Source organism: Mastigoproctus giganteus, chromosome 1, assembly GCF_048544385.1.
Source record: "Mastigoproctus giganteus isolate SK-2022 chromosome 1, ASM4854438v1, whole genome shotgun sequence".
Lineage (NCBI taxonomy): Eukaryota > Metazoa > Arthropoda > Arachnida > Uropygi > Thelyphonidae > Mastigoproctus > Mastigoproctus giganteus.
Genome location: NC_143575.1, coordinates 38,064,810 through 38,087,409, shown reverse-complemented (window position 1 = coordinate 38,087,409; position 22,600 = coordinate 38,064,810). Strand labels below are relative to the sequence as shown.

General features: G+C 34.5%; 1 protein-coding gene across 1 annotated transcript in view; it reads right to left on the bottom strand.

Moving 5' to 3' along the window:
- Nucleotides 1-22,205, bottom strand: part of LOC150090713 (bcl-2-like protein 2) — a 32,530-nt gene extending 10,325 nt beyond the window's left edge. The window contains exon 1 of the mRNA XM_090372345.1: nt 21,637-22,205. Coding sequence (XP_090228471.1) covers nt 21,637-22,071 — 435 coding nt within the window. The 5' untranslated portion in view covers nt 22,072-22,205. The remainder of the gene's footprint in view (nt 1-21,636) is intronic.
- Nucleotides 22,206-22,600: the final 395 nt, after the last annotated feature.

Below are 22,600 nucleotides of genomic sequence, written 5' to 3'. Positions count from 1 at the left end.
AAAGGATCTCTGTCCAAGCGTTGAAACAGCGAGGCCAAAAGTAGGAGGAAAAGGACTAAAAAAAAATCCCATTTAAGAGGATGAAAGGATATTTATATTCCACTTGAGAACTTCTAAACACGCCCCCACATGAGGTACTATATCAGGGAGTTTTTTTTATTTATCAGAATTTAGTCCTCTATTAAAATTCAGCAACCCGATATATTCCATAAATATATAGACTGGAACACTGGTATAACCCCACCCCTTGAAAAATACTGTTTGTTGATTCATTTCACGCAAGGAAGCAGGCTATACTGGGGAAGTGGGGATAGTAAGGTGGGAGGAGTACTAGGGAGGTCTATGCCGCGGGACGACTTCTCAGGGCTGCCAACCAAGAAGAACAGACATTCACAAGAAACGTCACACGAGAACTTCAAAGGGCAATCCAGAGGAAACTTGAGCAAAGCATTTCCTGTTCTTTCACGGGGTAACGAAGGAGAATAGTAATGAGAAAATTCAGTATTTATTAAGCCAGCAAGAACGAAGTCATATTTCATTCTCTCGGCAAGTAATACAGCGTTTCATTAGTTTGTAAAACTAGTACTCGGGTCTTAAAAATATTGCTTCCTTATTGTATTTTAGGAGGAAAAGAAGATTTTATTTGCACGATGGGCAATCACGAAGGACGAAATACAGAAAGTTGGTTCTCGATATAAAGGACAAAGTAACCCTACTGAAGTCTACCGCCAAAGCTACCAACTTTTCGAACAATTGAAACCACCGACATTACTTGCAAGTAGTACACAGTATTCTCAAAGACGTGAACGAGAATGCAACTGATACTTAGACGTGGCCGATTTTTGTATACCGGGGTTGTATCGAAAGTAATCAGTCAGTCTTTAATTTTAAAAAAATTATTTCCCCAGTTCAAATCCCAGGAATTTATTATCACCTTAACTTGATTACATTATAATCTTCAAAATAGTTCCCGTTCCGTGAAAAATTCACCATTTTTCAATCCAATTCCGAAATGAGTTTGGTAAAATATCGTCATATATCAAGGGAACGTCTTTTTGACTTCACATCCTCTATTAATTAATTGACGGGAAATCCACTTGGTGGACTCTCAGAAATCTTAAACACGATTGTTTCCACATCTCTTGGGCAAATCTCTCCAGTGAAAAAAAAAAGGGACTATGAATCGGCCGAGAACTAACGTGTTTCGAGCGGTTATTTATGCATACCACACATCTTTTGAATGTATTAATCTGTCACGACAGTAAGTTTTCCAAGGTACAGTACAGTACAGTATTAAGAAAATGCAACCTTTTGTTTTTCAGAGAAAAAAAAAAGGTTCTTAAAAATATAAATCTTTAATATATGACAGACAAAATAAGTCTTATTTCCAGTACTACTAGTCATAACGTTGGTCGAAAGTTTATCAACATTACAGTGAATAAAGTAAAAATACAGTTCACTATTTTTTAAAATACGTCTTTCCACACTGAAAAAAAAAATCCAGACCTGGTTTCATGGATGCCAGTTCTGGAAAAGGACTGACAGCAGAAAAAAAAAAAAATTATTCGCATATTTCATTAAGGACATTGCAACCTTTGTTTCCGCACGATTCTTCAAAAACTGTGCTGAAAATTCAGATTGAACAAATTATCACTGCTCTAATTAAACAGAAGATAGATTCAGACCATGTGCATTATGTTGCTATTCATGAGATTTGCTGTGAACACGCAGAGAGGGAGTGCATTTTAAAATTAAAGGGGGAGGAAACTAATCGGGAACAAGAGTTCAACGACAGGTTGGCAACACCTAGTGTCTAAGAAGGTAATCAGTCAGCAGAACAAAATCTTAGCAGTTGCTATTTTCTTCTCTTGCTTTGCATGCACTCATCAGCCGTTTCCTAGGCAACTTAAAGGCATTAACCTAGGTCACAGACCTGAACGCTCCATTTCTGTAACCATGCACTGGTTGGCCGGCTGCTATCTTAGAACTCTTTTAGGAGTTACCTGTGCAGCAATATTTCCATGTCACCTAGCCTTACCGAGCCAGAGGGAAAAAAAAAAAACAAATAAAAGATTGTGTTACGCCATTCTTGTTTTTAAAGTTTCTAATGGCTTCCCGTCTCAATTACAGCTGTAGTCATGGCGAATAAGGCAAGTTTTAAGATCTAGATGGGAATTTCGGTGTTGGCAACTGAATGTTCAAAGTTAAAAATAAATTGAAGTAATCAGAGGTTAAATGGCATGCCCAAGCAGTTATATGCAATGTTTTACCACTGCAGAATACTCGTAACTACAAGAGTTCTGAAAAAAAATTACCAAAAGTAAACGCATGGCGTATTTCCTCTGCCAAGAAATAAGCACATTTCACAGATGGTCATTTGTTCGGTCGTTAGCATCATGGCGCACGAACGAATAAGCGTTCAATTGCCATCAACTTCCTTAGTGGGGAAAAGGAAACAGCTGCATCATGAGTCAACTAGAAAGGACGCCATTCACTGGAAGGTTCCCTGCAGGAGTTTTTCGACGACCTCTCCACTTTTACTTGGAAATGTTGGCTTCTTATACAGGTAAGCACATAGAATAGGACAACTATATATCAATTCAACCGCAGGAGAGCAGAAAAATTAGAGCTGAGGTGAAATAATATTCCACATCAACCCACAAATGTACTCGCGATTTTTTTAAATATAAAATTCAAAATGAACCTTCTGATAAGATCCTTCATTAGGATTTCATCACAACATACAAACTTTCAATTCAAACCCCATGTTCAAATAAGAGCAGCTGGATTGAACCAATTAGTTTAAATTAATTAGTGCAGGAGGGGAAGAGAGGCAGGAAGAGCAGTGCAGGAGGGGAAGAGAAAAAAAATTCCCAAGCTGTCTTACTTTACATCTATACTAGATGTTCCCAAACTGGAGTCCACAGACCCCTAGGGGTACGTGAAACAACCCTCTGGAACTGGTCAAATTATTCGTTTTATGTATATCAAATTGATGATTAATAAAGTTATTATATATTTATGTAAAAACAAGAATAAAGTTCAGTTGTTTTAAACAAAACTTTGAATTTTCTTTTCAGAAAACCCAGTGTTCATACATATATATCTCAGTAGTTTGGGAACCACTGGTCTGGGCAACTTATTCCACTGATTAACAGCCTGTTTGGCTAAATAAATATGTCCTATAATTCAGTTTATAAGAATTCACCATTAGTTTGAATTTATTCCTTCTGATTACAATGTCGTAACCCTGGAGAAATTGTGCAAGATCTAAGAGAAGGGGGGGGGAATAGAACTGTTCAAAGCAATGGGCAAAATTTCTTTTACCTTAAAGAACCATTTCATCTAATAAGTGGTCTCATCTTTATAAACCCCAATCAGATCCATTTCAAAGTACCTAGTTACCAAGCTCACATGCCTGAAAGTCTCCTTGTATAGGCACCTTTTGCTAATCTCACTAGGTAAGTTATCCATTCAAAGATGATCTCCATACTGGACACTGTATTTTAAGTGCAATCTCAATTCTCTTATGCACTGAATTTTAAACTTCCACTATCTACAGACCGATCGTTTGATAAATTGACAAGACACTAAGCTCTATACTGATAAAGAACTTATGTAAACCTGGAGTGTAACCACTAAATCCCTTTTTATACGTACTGTTTTTAATTCAACCCCTTAACTGTACCATTTTTTTGGTTATTTTAAAAGCACAGAAAACCTTTGCATTTTGCAGCATTAACAGTTTCCACCTATGTGATCATCCCAAAGCCCAAGTCATTCATAAGGAATGGTGTTGGCACTGGCCATTAACCATTCTCCTAACCATCACAACTGCAAATTGACATATCACTGCCATTAAGTGAATCACAAAAGGGGCAATCACAAGGAGCTTATTTCTAGCCCCTGCCTGTTCTGAAGAGAAACTTAACTAGAATCCTTTACCATCCTGCGATGTAGCCATTCTGTAATCCATTTAAAGAGCTGAAATGATACCAATACATTCCAATTTATATAGCAAAGCTTGTGTGAATAGGTCAAATGCTTTGCTGAAGTTCAAATAAACTAAGTTGTTTCCTGCCTACAATTGATGAGTGACTCTCGTAATAGTTTTAGGTTGGTTAAACAAAACTGTTTATAAAACCATTGTTCCCTTGAGAGAAACATTTGTCTAGGTTATCCTGCATTGATTTCTAATTTTTGCATCTGAATTTTGCTTACCACTGAAGTCAGATTGAGTAGTCTGTAGTAGTTAACCAATTTGTCCTTGGAACCATCTCCATAAATTGGAGACATTAGCAATTCAAGAGGATCACCCCCCCCCAAGTTGAACAAAATTTTCACAATTAACCAGATAAAAAAATAAATAAATAAAAAAAATAGCATTGGTTATCTGACTGGATCTAAGAATGGTTTAGAATGTGCACATTACAAAGTTAGGTAACTAGACATCTTAGGTGGAGACCACATTGAAGTGGTATTTAAGGCCTTAAGTGGAATCAGTAACAACATTTCACTGGTAGGAGAGATAACCAGGAGAGCACAGAAAAAAAAAAATCTTAGAATAACAGAAGTCAAGTTTACCTTTGTAAGTGTTATAGGTTACAGTAATAAATTACTTTCCAAGGTGGAGAGTGGTTAAGTTTAATAATCACTATTTGGTAATGGGATTTTTTTTGGCAGATACAGTAAACATCTACTTCCTTACATTATTTAGTCATTCTAATAATATTCACATTAGAAAGTTTGTAACCATCAAATGAAGAGATCAAAAAGCTGACTAATTTACTAAAAGTCTTCTTCAAAAATAACTTCTCTTGGGAGAAGTTAAGTTGGGAAGAACTGGTGATTATGAATTAGCTCCAAACAACATCCAGACAGTATATTTTAAAACTAGTTTGTGGTAATGATGCCTAGGTGAGGGCATTGATTGAGAGTAGATAAGTCATTTCAAAAGGTCTCAAAACTCCTCCCAATCATTAACTAGTTTCAGATCCAATAGGGCCACTTTTTAAAGTGAACTGAAATAATAGCTATTCCATTTTAATGAAATAGAAGTATTCATCATGTTTAAATTATATCCTCTAAAGAATGAGATCTTCGCACTAATTCTATTATTCTGAGTAATTAGTCAAACTGGCAATTCCTCCAAATGTTTTATATAGATGTTTAAACACAAGGCCTTTATAGTTAGAGGGAAATATAAGAGTTTAAGCACAGAAGTGAACACTTTTTTCTATGAAATAATATAGAAGAATTAGGATAGTCATCCTGCCTTTGTAAGATTGGCTGTGATCCTGAGGTAATGTGCACATAAATACTTAGTAAGATAAAAGTTACTACATAGCTAATAAGATAAAACTGCCATAAAAATGGCATGGATGATTGTTAACTGTTAGTAGCTGAATCAAGTAGTTAAACTTGTAAAAAATCTTCTATAGGCTCTGCCTCTACAAAGTGTAGATTAAAAATTCTGTACTGGCTAACATTACATAAAGGGCCCCAGGCAGAAGTGCTTTCAGGAAACCAATATGGTGTAAAGATACACAATCAGGGTGCACATTATTTTAGAATGTGCCCATTACAAAGTTGGGCAACTAGGACATCTTCATTAGTACCCATGTTCAAGGCAGGGCAGAATTACCCTACCATTTAAATACTTCCATTCTATACTAAGAATACTGGCTACTATAGCTTAGAATACTAGCAATTAGCCTTAGGCCCTTCTAATTTTGATCAATTCCTTCTTTGACATTGAATCATTTTATATATCTACTTACACATTATTTTAAACTTAAATACACTAGTCAGATGTCCTAGTATTAGCCATGGTCCTACCAAAAGTAGACTCTTTGCAACCATAATTGTGCCAAAGATATAGAAATTTCAAAAATAAGTGTCAGAGGATCACTCAGAAAGGCAAAACAGTTTGCATTTTTAAATATCAACAATTAAATGATGTAAACAATGGCTTAGGGCCCTAAAATTAATCTGCCCAAATCTTACTTTTCATTTATTGCAAAATGCATGTTCTGTATAGGAAAAATATTTAAATATACATCATTAATATAAACATATAACCATTGAGGAAAAGGCAGTAATGCCTCTGATCTCTAAACATACAATACAATAAGAATAGATTCAGTGATGACTCATTCTAAAAATATGGAAATACATGAAAAAAATATATAATAAATAAATAAAATAATTTGGTGCAATTGCTGTAGATGATTTTTCACAAAAAATCATGAATGGAAGGGTGTATGTCAAATTGAAATAGGATCATGAATTTGACGCCCCTCCAGTGAGCAGTGACTCTCTGGAGAGGCAAGGATAGGTATTTCAGGTGAGATTAATGTAATCTTTAATGCAAATAACTGTAATAATTCATGTAAAAAAGTTTGCAAAAATTTATACATAAAAATCAATAGGCCTACATAAATTCAGGAAGTTTGGTTTCAATCAGAAACCAAGATTATGAATTTGAAGTTTCCCCCCACACTATCTTCAGTGAAAAAAAAGGAAAATCTAAAACCTTAAATCACTGACCTGTAAATCACCAATTAAACTAAATAAAACTTTTCTCAGGAATATGAAAAATAGCACTGAATCCAAGTTGCCTTATTTCATTACAGCATTTCTAGAAACAATGGCAAAACAACAAAAGATTCACTAGAGAAACAGGAATCAAACCTTACAATACAAGGCCACTTATATTGGTTTAAGTAGTAGAACTAAGTTATTTTTAGTTAAAACACAAGAAAAAAATTGGTATTTGAAATCAAATTCAGTTTTAGCTTCTCAATGATTACAACATAGCCAGCAGGTCATTCAGAAACCTTCAGGCAAAAAAAAAGAAAAGGTTTTCTTAGTACAGACTTTTATTCAGATGTTACACAGGTGAGTAGTTTTCTCTTTGTACTACAAGGAGTACTATTCAATGTGTACACCAAAAGCCTGAGAAATGGGTCACAGATATCCCAACATAAGTTGGTCATTTAAGTATTCAGTTCATTAAGATGAAAAAGGAAACAAAACATGTTGCAGATGACTGCTCAAATTACTGGCTTTTTCTACCTGTAATAACCTGCAGAAGTAATAAACCATGCAACAAAAAACCCAGGAAGTAAGCTTGAGTGGTTAAGAATAGAAGGAACAATCTATCCTTTCAGCACAGATGATAATTAATCCCACATCCATATGAATGGAGCTTTCTTACTAACAGGAAAAACTTAACGGTTACTTCATTATATGAAATGAAGTTTGTTCAGTCAACAATAATGGCCACAATTACTACCAAGTAAAAGTTTTTCTTAAGTACTGGAGAAAAATAAGATGTTCAACTAATTCTGGTTATTTTAAATTTAAAATTAACTGATATTAAGCTTTAATTTAGAAAAGAAAAAAGTTACAGAAAATAAGTCAAGGCATATTTTTGTCTACAAGAGACAAAATTTGTCACATTTAGCTATATACTTAGGAATACAAATATCTAAATTAACCTTTAAATTTAAACCATTTTCAGGACTATCTTCATGAATTTACCATTATTTGGCTTTAATGATTTAAACCCGATATTATTAATGATTTATACCAGATATTCTTCCTGATGAGGTAGAACATGCATTGAAGAAAATGAAGAATCAGAAAGCCCCAGGGGAAGATGAAGTTACTGTAGAGTTGTTAAAATTGGAAGAGACATAACAAACTGGCAAGGCTCTTCACGAAGTGCATTAGAAAAGGTGTGACACCTAAGCAGTGGAATAATGCAATCAGTTTTGCTGCATAAGAAAGGAGATAAATCAGAAATTAGAAATTACAGACCAATTAGCTTGTTATCCCACATCTACAAGTTGTTCACAAGGGTCATTACTAATAGATTAGAAAGAATACTTGATGAGAATCAACCAAAAGAGCAAGCTGGCTTTAGGACAGGATTCTCAACTATGGATCACCTTCACGTAATATCACAGCTAATGGAGAAAGCAAATGAATAGAAAACACCATTATGCCTGGCATTTGACCCCATACAGCATAAGGCAATGTTTCAGGCACTGGAAAGACAAGGCATAGATACCCCATATATTATGATTTTGAAGAAAATACATGAGTGCTACCTCCTTTATTAGACTAGACAAAGACAGTAGGAAATTTAAAATCGAGAAAGGAGTTAGACAATAAAACACAATATCTCCGAAGCTGTTTACTGCTGCCCTTGAGGAAGCTTTCAGAAGATTCGACTGGTCGCAGAAAGGAGTCAATGTGAACGGAGAGTACCTAAACCATTTACAATTTGCAGATGACATTGTGATCATAAGCCATGATCCCAAAGAATTAGAGGAAAATCTTAATCAGTTATGCACAGTTAGTAAGGATTTTGGACTAAAGATGAATATGGCTAAAACAAAGTAATGATGAACTAGTATGCCACAGAAAGGGAAATAATGATAGAAGGAGCAGTAATTGAAAAGGTGGAGTCATATACTTATCTGGGACAAGTTATTAGCTGTAATAATGATAAATGGCTGGAAGTCAAGAGAAGAATAAATTTTGGATGGATAGCATTCAGGAAATAGTCACATACTGAAGAGCAATATCCCAGTTTGTCTGAAACGTAAAATAATGAACCAATGTATACTCCCCACCATGACTTATGGAAGTGAAACTTGGGCATTCACCAAAAGAATGGAAGAGAAGCTGAGAACTACACAGCGAAGAATGGAACGAACTATATTGGGAATCAGACTGTTAGATAAGAGAAACACGTGGATTAGGAAAACTCAAGTAAAGGACATTCTTATCAAAACTAAAAATGGTCTTGGGCAGGACACATAGCTCGAAGATATGATGACAGATGGACTAAGAAAATAACAGAATGGTACCCAAGAGGAGCTAGAAGAAAACCTGGAAGACAAAGGCAGAGATGGATAGATGAAATTCATGAGTTTTTGGGTAGTAAATGGATGGCCAGTGCTCAAAACAGAAGGAACTGCAAAGTTGCTGGAGAGGCCTTTATCCTATAGTGGATTGAAAATGGCTGATGATGATTTAAACATTTTAGAATGTTTCTCCCTTTTTTAAATCTAAAAAAGGTCTTAGGGCAAACACTCATGTCTATAAATTTCCCATTCTGCTATTACTTCCATTATAACAGAACTGAAAACTCATTTTTATCCAAGTTCACATTAACAACTCTTTAAAATGATAACTTCCACTTGTTTTATATCCTTTGCTATAAATTTTAAATTACATAATTTTAAAAAGTTCATTAATTATACAAATGTTTTAAAGAGTACTAAAAATTTAACAAATGCAATGTGCACCACTTACAAAAATTGTACAGCTCTGCCAAAGTAAATTTAATGCAGTCACCACATTCATTAATTCTTTTTATTCCTTCTAAAAATTAATTTTTCTGTAACTTTTTTATGAAAAAAAAAAAAACAAACAAACATAACTACCATTTTAACTACTTATTTTCTTACTAATTAAAGTTATTAAAGAAGATGGGGAAAGTTCCCATATTTAGTATTATAGTATGGGCAAATTATGCAAATAAAACTGTCCTTTTCTAAATCAGCAGACAATTTCCAAAAGTTAACCACTTTCCAGGTTAAATTTGAACCTAGCCAGATTCTCTGCCATATTTGGAGGCAACTTATTCTAGTATTCAACAACCCACTCCTAAGTAAACTGCATGTTTAGTTGACCATGATCTGGGGTTGATATAGAAAAAAAAAAATGAAATGAACTTGTTAATAACTCATGAGTTGTAGGAGAGCCATATAGCTAGAGATTTTTCTGGCCATATGGCTATCCCGGTGTTCAAAATGAAGTAATAAGTACTGTTTGATATCATAGGAAATTTCCTTAAAAACAACTGAAAATCTCAGATTATGCCATGCTTCCAAATCACACGTGAAAACAGTTTTGATTGGGACTAATAGTGATGGGTATATGCTATATATATATAGCATATATTGGGTGTTGCTGTTTGTCCTAATTAAACCAAAATTCAGTGAACCTATCAATATTAAATACTGTGTTCAGAAGTGGGTCAAAATGAATAAATGTTTATTCTAAATGTCAAGCAATATTTTTGTTGGCAGGCCATATAGACTTTCACAGAACATTTTTACAATTACATCTTTTAGAAATCCAAAAGAACTAGATTTAAAAGTTGGACACCAGTTTACCATTAATTTTTTTCACTGAAAATCTAACTCCTTTTTTCACATTAAATTACATATTTTACTTTAACTGTACATTTGATTCATTAATACTTCTATGTAATAGGTCTTTTGTGTTTCCAATTTTGTTTTAAAATTATCACCACATAAGGTCATCTTCCAGAGGATCCAAGGATCATAGACCAATCATCACTGACTTTACTGATGTTTTAAATTATAGGTTAAATATGCAAAAGTATTTTGTATAGTTGAACTACAGCTAGAAAACCCCATGTTTATACAAAGGATGCTGCAATGATTTCTATAATTTAACCAATCTAGACTTGAGGATGCAATAGAATTAAAAAGTTCCACATTAGGAATTCCACATTAAAACAGCCCAAAGCAACAGCAGTAGCATATAGTAAGTAACTATTTGGTTAATATAAAATTAGGAATCTCAACATTTACTTAAGATTAATACTGCAAAAGGTCCATAAGAATGCAGAACAAACTGTATCTGACACCAAAATCATTATCAAGTCATTACTCAAGTAGCCATCTTTACATACTATGTGCACATTTGTACACTGGGAAAAAAGGAGAATTGCCGATTTCAGAATTTATTGGTCAATGGGATGAACAGATTTCTCAATTTTCAGTATGTAGCAACAATAAATGAACCTGTTCACTCTACTGACCATAAAGATAGAGAAATTAGCAGTTCCCTCCTTTTCTCAATATACATGTGCACAGTGCAAAATAATTTTCTACAGTTTTCTTTAATTTGTCCAGTGTAGTCAAATATGTTAGCATATTTAAAGAACTTTTAAAATAAAAAAAAAAACACTATTTGTAATGAAGTTCTTTGCAAATTTAGATTGCAAACCTCAGATTCTGTCTGGCTTGAGCTGCATAAATAAAATGAAGACTTAAGAATGATGCAATAGAATTAAAAAGTTCCACATTAGAAAACACTTTACCTTGGCCTATGTTGAAATGTTTTAGACCATGTGTGTATGCTGCATTAGATGTTTCTATGATGCAATGTAGATGTTTCTATGATATGATGCAATTCAATTTGTCAACATTAAAATAATTTCTCAATATCAGAAATGGCTGCAATTGCAAAACTGCACATTTTAGTTACTAACAAGACATACATGCTTTTAAACCAATTTATCAAAACTACAAATTTAAACTAAACTTATTTATTATGAAACTTAAATTGATTTTAGGTTCAAAATTTTGAAATCTAAGTACTAAATAAATGTTAATACTAAATAGTTGGTTTCATTGCATAATTTGCATAAAAGCAGAACAAATATTAAATTTAAAGGGCTACATTTCAAATAGCTCAGAAATTAAGACAGTCTTCTTCAAATTGTCTATGAAGAAGTTTTAAGTGGTTTTTCACAAGTTTCACTGATTGCCTCAAACTTAAAAGATTAATGCAATTAAGTACTGTGGTCATTATTTGTGACCATCCATGGAATGGGGAAAGTTCTTAAACCTGCACTAGTTCAGCTTTTTTTAAAGTAGGATAAACAGTACATCTTGATCGAAGCATAAAGTTATGATACAAACTTGTATTTATCAGGAATTATATAAATTAAGGTAAATACTTGGAATCCACACTGCATATCTTAATTCTGAAGGTCTGATTTAGAGCAATGTGGCAATAATGTTGAATTTAAAAAAGCTGAGGAGAGAGTAGTTATTCAACAGGAGAATAAAACAATGAATAGTGAAATACTCAGTTGTGAAACATGGCCTACCTATCTTTAAAGGATTCAGTTAAATATGAAACAAACATTGCCTACTTGGAATGAATTCTATAAAGCATTAGTGGCCAACTTAATTTGTGATGCAATCTACTTTTTTCCTTCAAAATGTGCCGCGATCTACCATCTCAAAAATTTCATTGCACAAATCGAGGGATGACTGTATATTTAAAATTCGTCGTGATCGACCGAAATTAAATCCGCGATAGACTCTTTGGCCACCCCTGCTATAAAGTAAACTAATTTCTGTTAAGTTCACACTATTCTTTAGTAATGTTAACTTATCAGAAATTTTGTTGAAGCAAAGCAGTGGCATAACACACCAATTTATTAAAATATTTTTGGAAACATTTGAGATAGCAGAAAACTGTCAGTTCAGCAAATTGAAGCCAATTTCAGGCTAAAACTGAAAGTATTCTAACTTACCAGACAGGAGTTTCAGAACAGCTCTAAATAAAAAAAACAACAGAACTGCATTTCATTATCTATTTTTATTTATTAAATAAAAGTAACAGAAAGCTTTACTTTGAGTATATTACATTATCACAAAAGAGAATCTTCCTACAATGATCTTCAAGACTTTTGTAATCCCCCCCCACCACTTCATCCTTAAAGTTCTTTTCTGTGGGGCCAAATGGCAATTTAACTGCAGTAAATTGCATTTCCCATGGACAATTCTATGAATTAAGATGGATTTTTTTTTTTTTAAGTTTCTAAGAAGGGATAAATCTATATATACTTTCTTAGTCTTGATTTTTGGCTTTGAGAACAGGATGATAGACTAAATTCTGTTAGTTTTGTTTACTTCATAGAATTCATTCCAATTATGTGATGTTTATTTCATATTTAACTCGACCCTTAAAAGATAGATAAGCCATTCTTTACAACTTAGTATTTCACTATTCCTTGTTTCATTCTCCTGTTGAATAACCAGACTCTCCTAAACTTTTTTTTAAAAGTTCAACATTATCTGATTTCCTTGCTGGTACAATAATTATCATCTGTATATGTTCAACATGGCATCAATAAATTTCATTAAGGAAAGCACTATCATATTAATAGTACATTTATCACACTTATACAAAATCAAGATGTTTAGTTTAATTTAATAAAATCTTTAAATTATTTTTAAGCAAGGGAAGGTTAAAGATGCCAAAAAAAAAGCAAGCACAGTACAAGTACATAAGTGTGCAAGTTTAACTTAATGTGCTTCATAAACACAGCAAAAAAAAAAAACCTGCCTCCATGAAGGGGATCCCATTATATTGCTCTTTGGGGCCAGTCACTTCAGAGGCACCACAACAGGAGTTCACCATAATATAATGCAAAAGTTTATTACAAATAAAATGCAAATACTAAAAAAACAGTAGGGGAAAAAAAAAAAGCACCCAAGCTAATAAGTTTTGTAACAAAAAGAACCATCATTTGAGGTATAAACAAAAAAACGATGCCAATCACACCATAGCAACAGAGAAAGTTGGATGGAATGATTATCAGGAGACCCTGAATCCTTCAGTAAAATAAATTAATCTGCAATAGTTACAGTTGTTAGGTATGCTAAGGCAGTACAAGTCCTTAGCCAAGAGTGAAAAGAACAGTATCAAGAAATACTGCTGAGCAAATAAAGCACCAGGAATCTATTCAATTATGTGATGGAAGCACATGTTTAACCATTATAAGAAAATACTGATTGAGGCCCTAAAGACTGGAGTGCAAACATCTCCATTTTCAAAAATGGTGGCTCAGTGGACAAAATGAGAAATTATAGTTTGATTTTATGTGCCATGATGATTATGGAGCCTTTAGAGTTAAGGATATAATACAAGATGAGCAAGAATGGAATTAAGAGAATCACAGCACAGCTTTAAGGAAATATATCCAAATACTTTAATTAGCTACTAATGAGTCACTGAATTTAAGGAATAATTTTGACATTTACTTTATTTAGTAAATGCTTCTTATACAGCTACACAAGAATGCTTATTGTATAAATTAGAGCAAAGTGAGATTAGGTACAAATTATAATTGTGGATAAAGGAATGATTAAGTGGCAGTAGATAGTATTAGTAGGGGCAAATGATGCAAGATTATATAGCACTGGCAAAAACTAATGTTTAATTCTTCCTTAAATTTATCTTTAAATGGCCATTGCTTGTCATATACTAATGTTATCAATTCAGTTCTACAAGTTCTGTGCTTTGCCCCTTACCGTTTTTATATCATTATCAATGAAATAATGATTAAATTACTTTTTATTACATGAATATTTCTAAAACTACAGAAAGCACTTTGCTTGCAAGGAACTATACCTGTATGCAAAACAAAAATAAGAAATAAACAATTCAGAAGACTATACAACATCCTATAGGTGACCTAATTCAAGATAGTAACTCACCCAGCACCTCATTCAAGAAACTAACAAAGCATTTAATTTAATCATTTTGTGATAATACTATGTATGGTTTTTCTTTCCTTTGATTTAACAATGATATATTCAAGTTTATGCCCAAGTTTGCTGATGTTAGAAAGCAGATGGGGTAGTTAATAATAATTAGGGTGTGCTACTTCAAGCAGACTCAGCATTAGTTGAAGCATATGATACAAGAAAGCAAGCTTATACAGCATGAAGCCAAAAAAAACCCTTCCCATTTCACCCATCCAGTCACTACAAATGTTTGTCTAGTTGAGCCTTAAATTTATTTAACTAACTTCCACAACAACAGATGGAAGTCTGTTCCAGCAATCAACTACCCTCTGGCTAAAGGCAAACTTCCGCACATCCATTCTACAACTGTCCTCAATTTGAATCTATGCCCACTCAGGTTCTTAATCTGAGCAAGCAGGACTATCCCATCAGCACTGAGCCTGCTCAAACCATTCAAGGCCTTATACACCTCAATCGGATCACCTCGCAGGTGCCTCAATCAGACCATCTCCAGATGCTGCAACTTGCAGAACTTAAGCCTTTCTTTGTAAGTGCACCCCTTTGTTCCTCTCAATCTTGTTACCCTTCTCTGTACTCATTCTAGCAACTGCACATCCTTCCTAAAATGAGGCCTCCAGACCTGTATACAGTACTCAAGATGTGGCCCGACCACTGCCTTATACAAAGGGATAATCACCTTGCCTCTGCTAGCAAAATGCCTATATATCATTGACAAAACACAAAGACCTGTTCTGGCAGCCCATCTGCACTCTTCAGAGAACTTCATATCTGACTGGACAATTACCACCAGGTCTTTTTCATTCTCCACCTCCCTGAGTGTAGTACCACACAGTCGGTACATTTCTCTTGGGTTACTGCTACCCATACAGAGTACTTTGCATTGGAGTGCCTCTGTAGCCAGGTGGGAAGGAGCAGCAGTGCGCGGCACACGCTTCTTGATTAGACCGGGGTTCAAGCCCATCACCACCAAATACGGAGGATGTGGAAAGGTCAGGGAATGACCACTGCATATTCATTTGGTTTTTTAGGGGCTAATGCCCCTAAAAGAAACCAAACCAACCCTCGCATTAACGAACTTTGCATTGGGCAAGTATCTGAAATGGCAGCCAAAGCTTAATGCTAGAAAATGCAGGGTCTTGCACCTGGGTAGCAGTAACCCTAGAATAATGTACTATTTGGATAAACTTGAGATAGCTAATGTCAAAAAGGAATAATTATACAATCCGATAGTTTTCAGAACAATGTAGACAGGTTATGCTCATGGGGGGGCTACATCAGTGATGTATAGGAACTTTGCCAGTAAAGACAGAGGTGATTATCATTTTGTGTAAGGAAACACCTTGAATATTACATAAATATTGGTTAAGGACACTTTCTCACAAAAAGGGACATTAGTTCGTAATGTTAGGATTTAGAATGCCAAGCATCTGTACTGTACTCTTATAAAATGTTTAGGCCTTTTAAACATTTGTGTAAACTAAATGGTGAAGGCGTAAATTTAAATTGAGGGAATAACTGTAGAATAATTATCCAAAAATTCTTTTGGTCAAAGAGTTGGAATAAAACTCCCACCTGCTCTTATATAGAATAGAAATTTATTAAAATTTAAGGTGCAACTGGATAAAGGAAGCAATGGTGACAATTACTTTTATTTTTTTCTATTTGGCCGATGCCATAAAAAGCTTGCTTCATTTTACCAATACCAACACTTAAATGATCAACACTTAAGTGGTCAGATATCAGCAGAATTTTAATGGGGGGGGGGAGATCAACAAGTGACTATTGAAAGGCATGGTTTGAAATGTTGCTATCTTTGATCCTTCAAGGTCACAATTTAGTTTTTTTTTTTAATTTTGGAAATGAAATTATTTTCCCATGTATCTTTCCCCCCAATTTTATTTTCATTCATTTTCTAGAGTTACAAGTACTGTATTTTGTTGTTTGAGAGATGCCACAAAAGGTTATCACATCCACGTGATTTTTGGAATTAGGTATACAAATGCCCTTCATCCAACAACTATTATTCATATTCTCCTCCCCCTGTTCTACCATTGGAGTTACAGATACTATCTACACCAGTGATTCTTAACATTTTTCAGCACAGAACCCAGATTAATTGTAGGAGTCAGCTTTATAACCCATAATTCAGTTTTGAATATAATTCCTTTAATTACTTTACTGCTGCTCACAAATTAAGATGTTATTGCTTTTAATATAACTAATAAACTATTGTTCATATTTTGATATTTTTTGAAAAATATTAAAATATGATCAATAGTTTATTAGTTGGTAGTCACCCAAACTCAAATCCACAGCCTGCTTTTCATTCAAGGTTAAATTAGTGTTGTCAGATCAGCACACTTCAATCTATCAAAATCAAGTGCAAAAACGCTTGTGTAGGGAAAAATTTTATTAAAGATCAGAACAACCAACCCTAAATGGAATGGTAACTGACAGGTCAAGAACCCTATCCAAACCAATGGCACTCCATAATTTGTAATATATATTTAATATATTACAAATTATGAATCCCCTTAAAAAAGCAATTTTTCTATAAAAATTGCTTTTTTAAGGGGATTCTGGGTGAAAAGCTGGAAACTGAGGGAAGAGTATAATAGAAGAGTGAAAATAACTACATTACAAGTAATTTTAAACAAAAAAAAAAAAGGGGGTTAAATAACAAAGACCATTTTAATTTTTAGAGCTTAGTATGATATAATTGAACAGATTACAGCTCAGAAAAGCAACATTAGTACATTTGCAAGATTAGTAAAGTTTAATTTTTCATATAAAAAATATTTTTGGTGGTATTCTGCTGCCAATACATTATTTTGTAGTCAAAGTTTGTAGCTTTTGGCTAAAGCCATTCACAAGGATGGCTATTTATATTTAGCAGTGAAAAATTTAAATTCTCATAAAAGATATACCAATAGAGACTAACAAGTTTCGTTAATATCTTAATCCTCTCCCATTTGTGGTTGGACACAAGAATAAATGACAGTAAAAATTCCTCACTGATTCAGTGTACATTATTTCAAGACATGTTTATGTAATTAATTTTCATAATTGTCTTGAATACTCGAAGTGACAGTTTGGACTGATTATTGGCCAAGACTTGCATTTCGGCTTTTGAGGTTTTCTAATGGAATAAAAAAAAAAAATTTAATGCTTACTTCACTTAAATTCCATCCTCACTCCATGCAAATTTTTCAGTAAATCTGATTAAAATCTATTATGTCTGCAACTAATTTTCTTTCTATAGAAAGCATAGCTAAGGCTAAAAAACTTTATCTCATTGTATTTTTCAAAAATATCTTAATTCTTTTGAGAGTAGAAAAGCACCAGTCTGCTTCACTGGTAAGCATGGGAATTACAATTAACATTTTCAATTTTATGCATTCACTGAAAGTATGTTGTAGGTTGTTTCCTCTTAAATTCAAATAAACTGACAGCACCGGAGATTGTACTGAATTCATCAGTACTGTAGATTATAGACAGTTCTGTGCAAAGTTTGTCTCAATTAAGAAACTGATATACTGCACATGTTGCTTTCAAATTTTCTTCTGGAAAATTAATTATACAGTATTATGAAAATTTTTCTGGAAGAAATAAAAGATGCTGCAACAAGATGCCCCGTGAAACTGAATCTTTCTTTAACCTGACAAACAATAATGTCACAAACTTCTTTGGCTGCTGTACAAAATTAGAAATTTTTTTTTATGTACTTCTAACTTTAATACCATCTCTAATTCTTATAAATTTCTCTCAAGTTCAAAATAAAGTGTTTTGCAAGAGACTATCCATTTCCTTTTTCTGCAGTTGACCAAATAAGACTTCACAGAAGCATTATTTTATGAAATAAAGAAAGCCATGAAATGAAATTGTTGCTGGTGAGGGATTTTATTAGACCAGAAGCTTGAGAAATAGTATTAACATTTTTAATTTCATCGCCATTTAATCATTCTCATACATTCAATTATTTCCTTTTTATATTCAAAAACTGTTGACACTCCTGGAGTGAAAGTTCCACCTAGCAGACACAGAACGTGATAACCGTTTTTGTACTACTTCAAACATCGCACTTCGTTGCGGTTCAAAAAAAAAAAAAAAAAAACACAACCGCATATTCCTCGCAAATGTGCAAAAAAATGTGTACGCTACGATTTATGGATGCCGCATTCAGCATAACCAAACTCAGCTCGTGAGCGTGACAATGTATGTATGAGGCGTTAGGATAAGTTTCCTTTACAATTGCTTGCACTCCACAAAAACACCCACCCATAACAGACTGGGCAATTAATTTATGGGAGGTTTCATTAATTTGTCCTTTAAGTTCTTCATGTATACACGAAGCCAATGTTTGGGTATCGTGTCGTGGAGGAGTGAGACTTCCAAAACATTTCAACTGGTTTGTCTTTTACCACGTATCTATAAACAACTGCCATTTGAAATATATCTGCAACGTCACTGGTTTCGTCGGCAATAATTACAAAAAAATCTGCTTCAATTTCTTTTCACGACACACCTCTTAATCTGAAGAATTTGATTTTGTATTGTTTTCTAAGTCTCCTTAAATACAGTTGTTTTTTCTAAATGTTTTTTTAAGCAATATCCAATTCGGCGCGGAAATTAGTTAATCCTCGGAAAATTCTTGGGTTTGAGTTCGACGATGAATCGGATTCTCGTGCTCCTTTAGGGCCAATTCAAAAACGCCGCAGAAACGAATGCAATCAATTGTTTATCTATTGTGTTTTACTATTTCATTATGTACAGCAACAGTCCGCCTATACTCACTATCTAATTGCATTGCTATATTAATATTGCCAAAAAGTGCAAAGCACAAAACATTTTTGATGATTGGCCGAAGCCTCATGTTTTCTTAATACGATCGACTAGATGGTTTACATCAATCATACCTGATTTTGTCCACTGATCTTCTCCAAATAAACAGGGAAAGCTGTACAACGCATTTTTGATGTCACAGCCACACAACCACTCATGTTTTTTTTTTTATACATTTCCTTGTTAAAACTTGTAAGTTGTCTATTTTTACACTTAACAGTTTGTATTAAGTTAGTTTGGAACTGGTCTCCCAAGATTTTTAATTTCTAATTTTTCTTCCATGGAATGCATCGCAAATGTATTGACAATAAACTGGCTACCGAATTCAGTTTTGATTCGGCCTTTACCGAAGGAATTTCGGTATTTGTTTCCTCCATCAAATAGCGCAGGATCTGCAACCCAACGAAGCTGTATGGCTCTATGCCGGAACTGCTGCGCATAGTATGGTAATACCATCAAGGTCTCCACGCTGGTTTGCAGAGTAGCCTGCAACCCAGATACACCAACGCGAGATTGCAAAATTACATTATCGCGTACGCCATGTCGCACGCAATAATGTTGTTTTATAGCAGGCTGAGCACTTTTATTAAAATAATTAATAAAAACTGATTCAAGTACATTACTGGTTGGGTAAAACTGGCAAATAAGGAAATAACAGTCTACTATAAGTCGTCCTCCGATGGTATAGTGGTTTCACCACTTGTCTGCAGAGGACTGGTACCAGGGCCTCTTCAATCGAGGTCGCAGTTAGCCGATCTCAGGCAGGAGTAGGGTTTCCGCTGTGAGTTAAGTTTTTCAGCTCGCACAACACGAAAATCGGCCCGTGAAACATTGTATTATGGTTTGTGCAGAAATAATGTGCAATATGATCGAAATCGTCGATGCGACAACATACTCTAAACCAGAGTATCATTTATTTGCTTATAAAAAAAAAAAAGACATCAGATTTGTGTCAAACTCAAAATGAAAATAGATTGAGTTTTGTTATGCAGTGGGAATTCATTTTATTTTTTGTTGTTGTTCAAGCGATACAAATTACAGTAGGCTATTCTTAACACTGTTAGCACGTTAATTTGACGCACTTGTACACTTAATAATCGTACATGAAAATACAGAAGTGATACTGAATAGTTTCCTTAGAGGATCCAAAAAAAAAAAAATAAAATAAAATAACCACGTGAAAGGGCATACGTGCTCCTCCACTTTCCGAGAAAGGCCAGACTCAGAAGTTGGATTTTTCTTTTTTTTTGAAAAAAAAGAAAAAAAGGAAAGCACGGCTTTAGACAAAAGGTTGATGCGAGCCCCGGCTTCAACGCCCCTACTCAAATACAACGAATGTTCCAGACCTCCACTCCAAAGTTACGGCGACGCTTCGACCGGTAACTTGGATACCGGCAGAAACTGGAACAGCGATGACGGAAAGAAGGTTATAAAAAAAGAAAAATAAAGTGCAGCCATTATCAACCCACTGCAGGATGGAAGCCTCCTCAACAATTCATGCTGAGGGAAAATGGACCATAATCTGCCACGCTGGTCCAGTGCGGGTTGGCAGATCGACCGTATCAGCAGTCAGGGGCTTGAACCCCGGTATACTGAAAGAGCGTGTGCTACTGCACTCCCGCTCATGACCACTCGGCTACAAACAGTCCATTAATTTGAGACCTGCTGGGATGGCTTCTGGTGGTTTGTGGCTGTTATGAGCGTGTTTTTGACTCAACTGATCGTCTATTGCTGTTGAACCTTAAATTTTACACTGGGACAGTAAACAATTTTGCTGTGGACATTTTCCAATTATGAAACTGAGTAGGAATAATATTTGCTCTACACCCTTCCCCCCTCAAAAATGTTAGGGATTTTCGGGCCGAAACAAACCAGATAGAAAAACTTGTTTAACTCGTGGCAATACTCCGAATCTCATACATTGTCTAGAGTCGGACTGCCTGATTTGTGGCTTAAAAATTGGATTTTCTCATTGGATATACTGTACTGTATTATTTTACTACCTACGACCGAATTGTCGGAGAATAGCAGGTTTCTGTCGACTTGCGAATGTGGTTCTTCCCAAACTCATTGTGCGTTCTCATTTTCAATATTACAAAACTGTTTCTCTTTCACTGCCACACAATATATATAAATAGGTCTTCAGACGCATACAAATTAAAATATGAAAGCACGAAATGGTACTGAATTCACAATACTGTACGAAAGGAGAACTAAATCTAAGGTAGCAACTGGCCACACCAGCATTAATAGCAAATAACCAAACGTATGGAGATTCGTTAGAAACGTCTTATACTACAAGTTTCAATTTCTTAAGTAATAAGTTTGATATAAAGAAACACATACAACATATGGAGTGGGTGGGTGATAGATGGCTTAGAGTTATAATACCTACCCAGCCTCCGTGGTCATTTATCCACACTAAGAGTTCAGAAGTTGTTATGTACGATATTAATGCATGTGCAACTTCATCGATAAGTTGAGGCCATTCTCGATCCTTACAATGCATAGCCAGTTCACTTGCGAAAACAAAAAGAGCCACTATCCTTGCCCATTTAATACCTTCGTTAAAAAGTTCGTTCGCAACACCTACAAAAGTTGCATAGAGGGAAGTAGGAGAAATGTCTAGTGATTCACACATTTCGACTATGTTTTCTCTATAGTGTACCTTAAACTCATCTCCTAAGGACCTCAGAGTCAGAAATACTTTGCTGGCAGGTCTCAATGGCGGCGAACACTGCCATTGATAACCATTCTGGCGCAGCTGGTAACACATGAAGTCATTTACAATAGCTGCAACTTCAGGATCCTCACGAGTATGGTTAGCCATTTTAATTTAATTTTAAAGTGTTTAACACTTTACGTATTACACTAGCATAACTAATGGCACATAACTAAATACACAGACACCAATATGTCTCTTTACTACTGTTACGTGAACGGTGGCCTTACTGCCATGCACTTGAATGAAAATACCCTCGTTTCCTGCCAGCTATGCCATTAAACAGACTAGGAGTCATGTGACATAGTACTGCAGTGCTGTAGCACTGCCATCTAGTAGCAAGCAAGTTCAAAACATTTACAATAATAAGTTCAGACATTGCTTATTAATTTGGCAAGTTAATGAATGGCTGATTAGAGAGAAAACATATGCTATTACTGGATTTTAAAAATAAATTGTTAACAAACATTCACCTCCAGCGCTAAATCGGTTTTGCGATACCAGTTCATTGTATTTTATATTTATAAAGAATGATAAACAGTATCTTTAGCAATGCCCAAGACTCGCTTTTTTTAATTAATTATTAAGTTCTTCTTCTTATTATTATTATTAGCTATATGGTGTAAGGAAGCCTGAG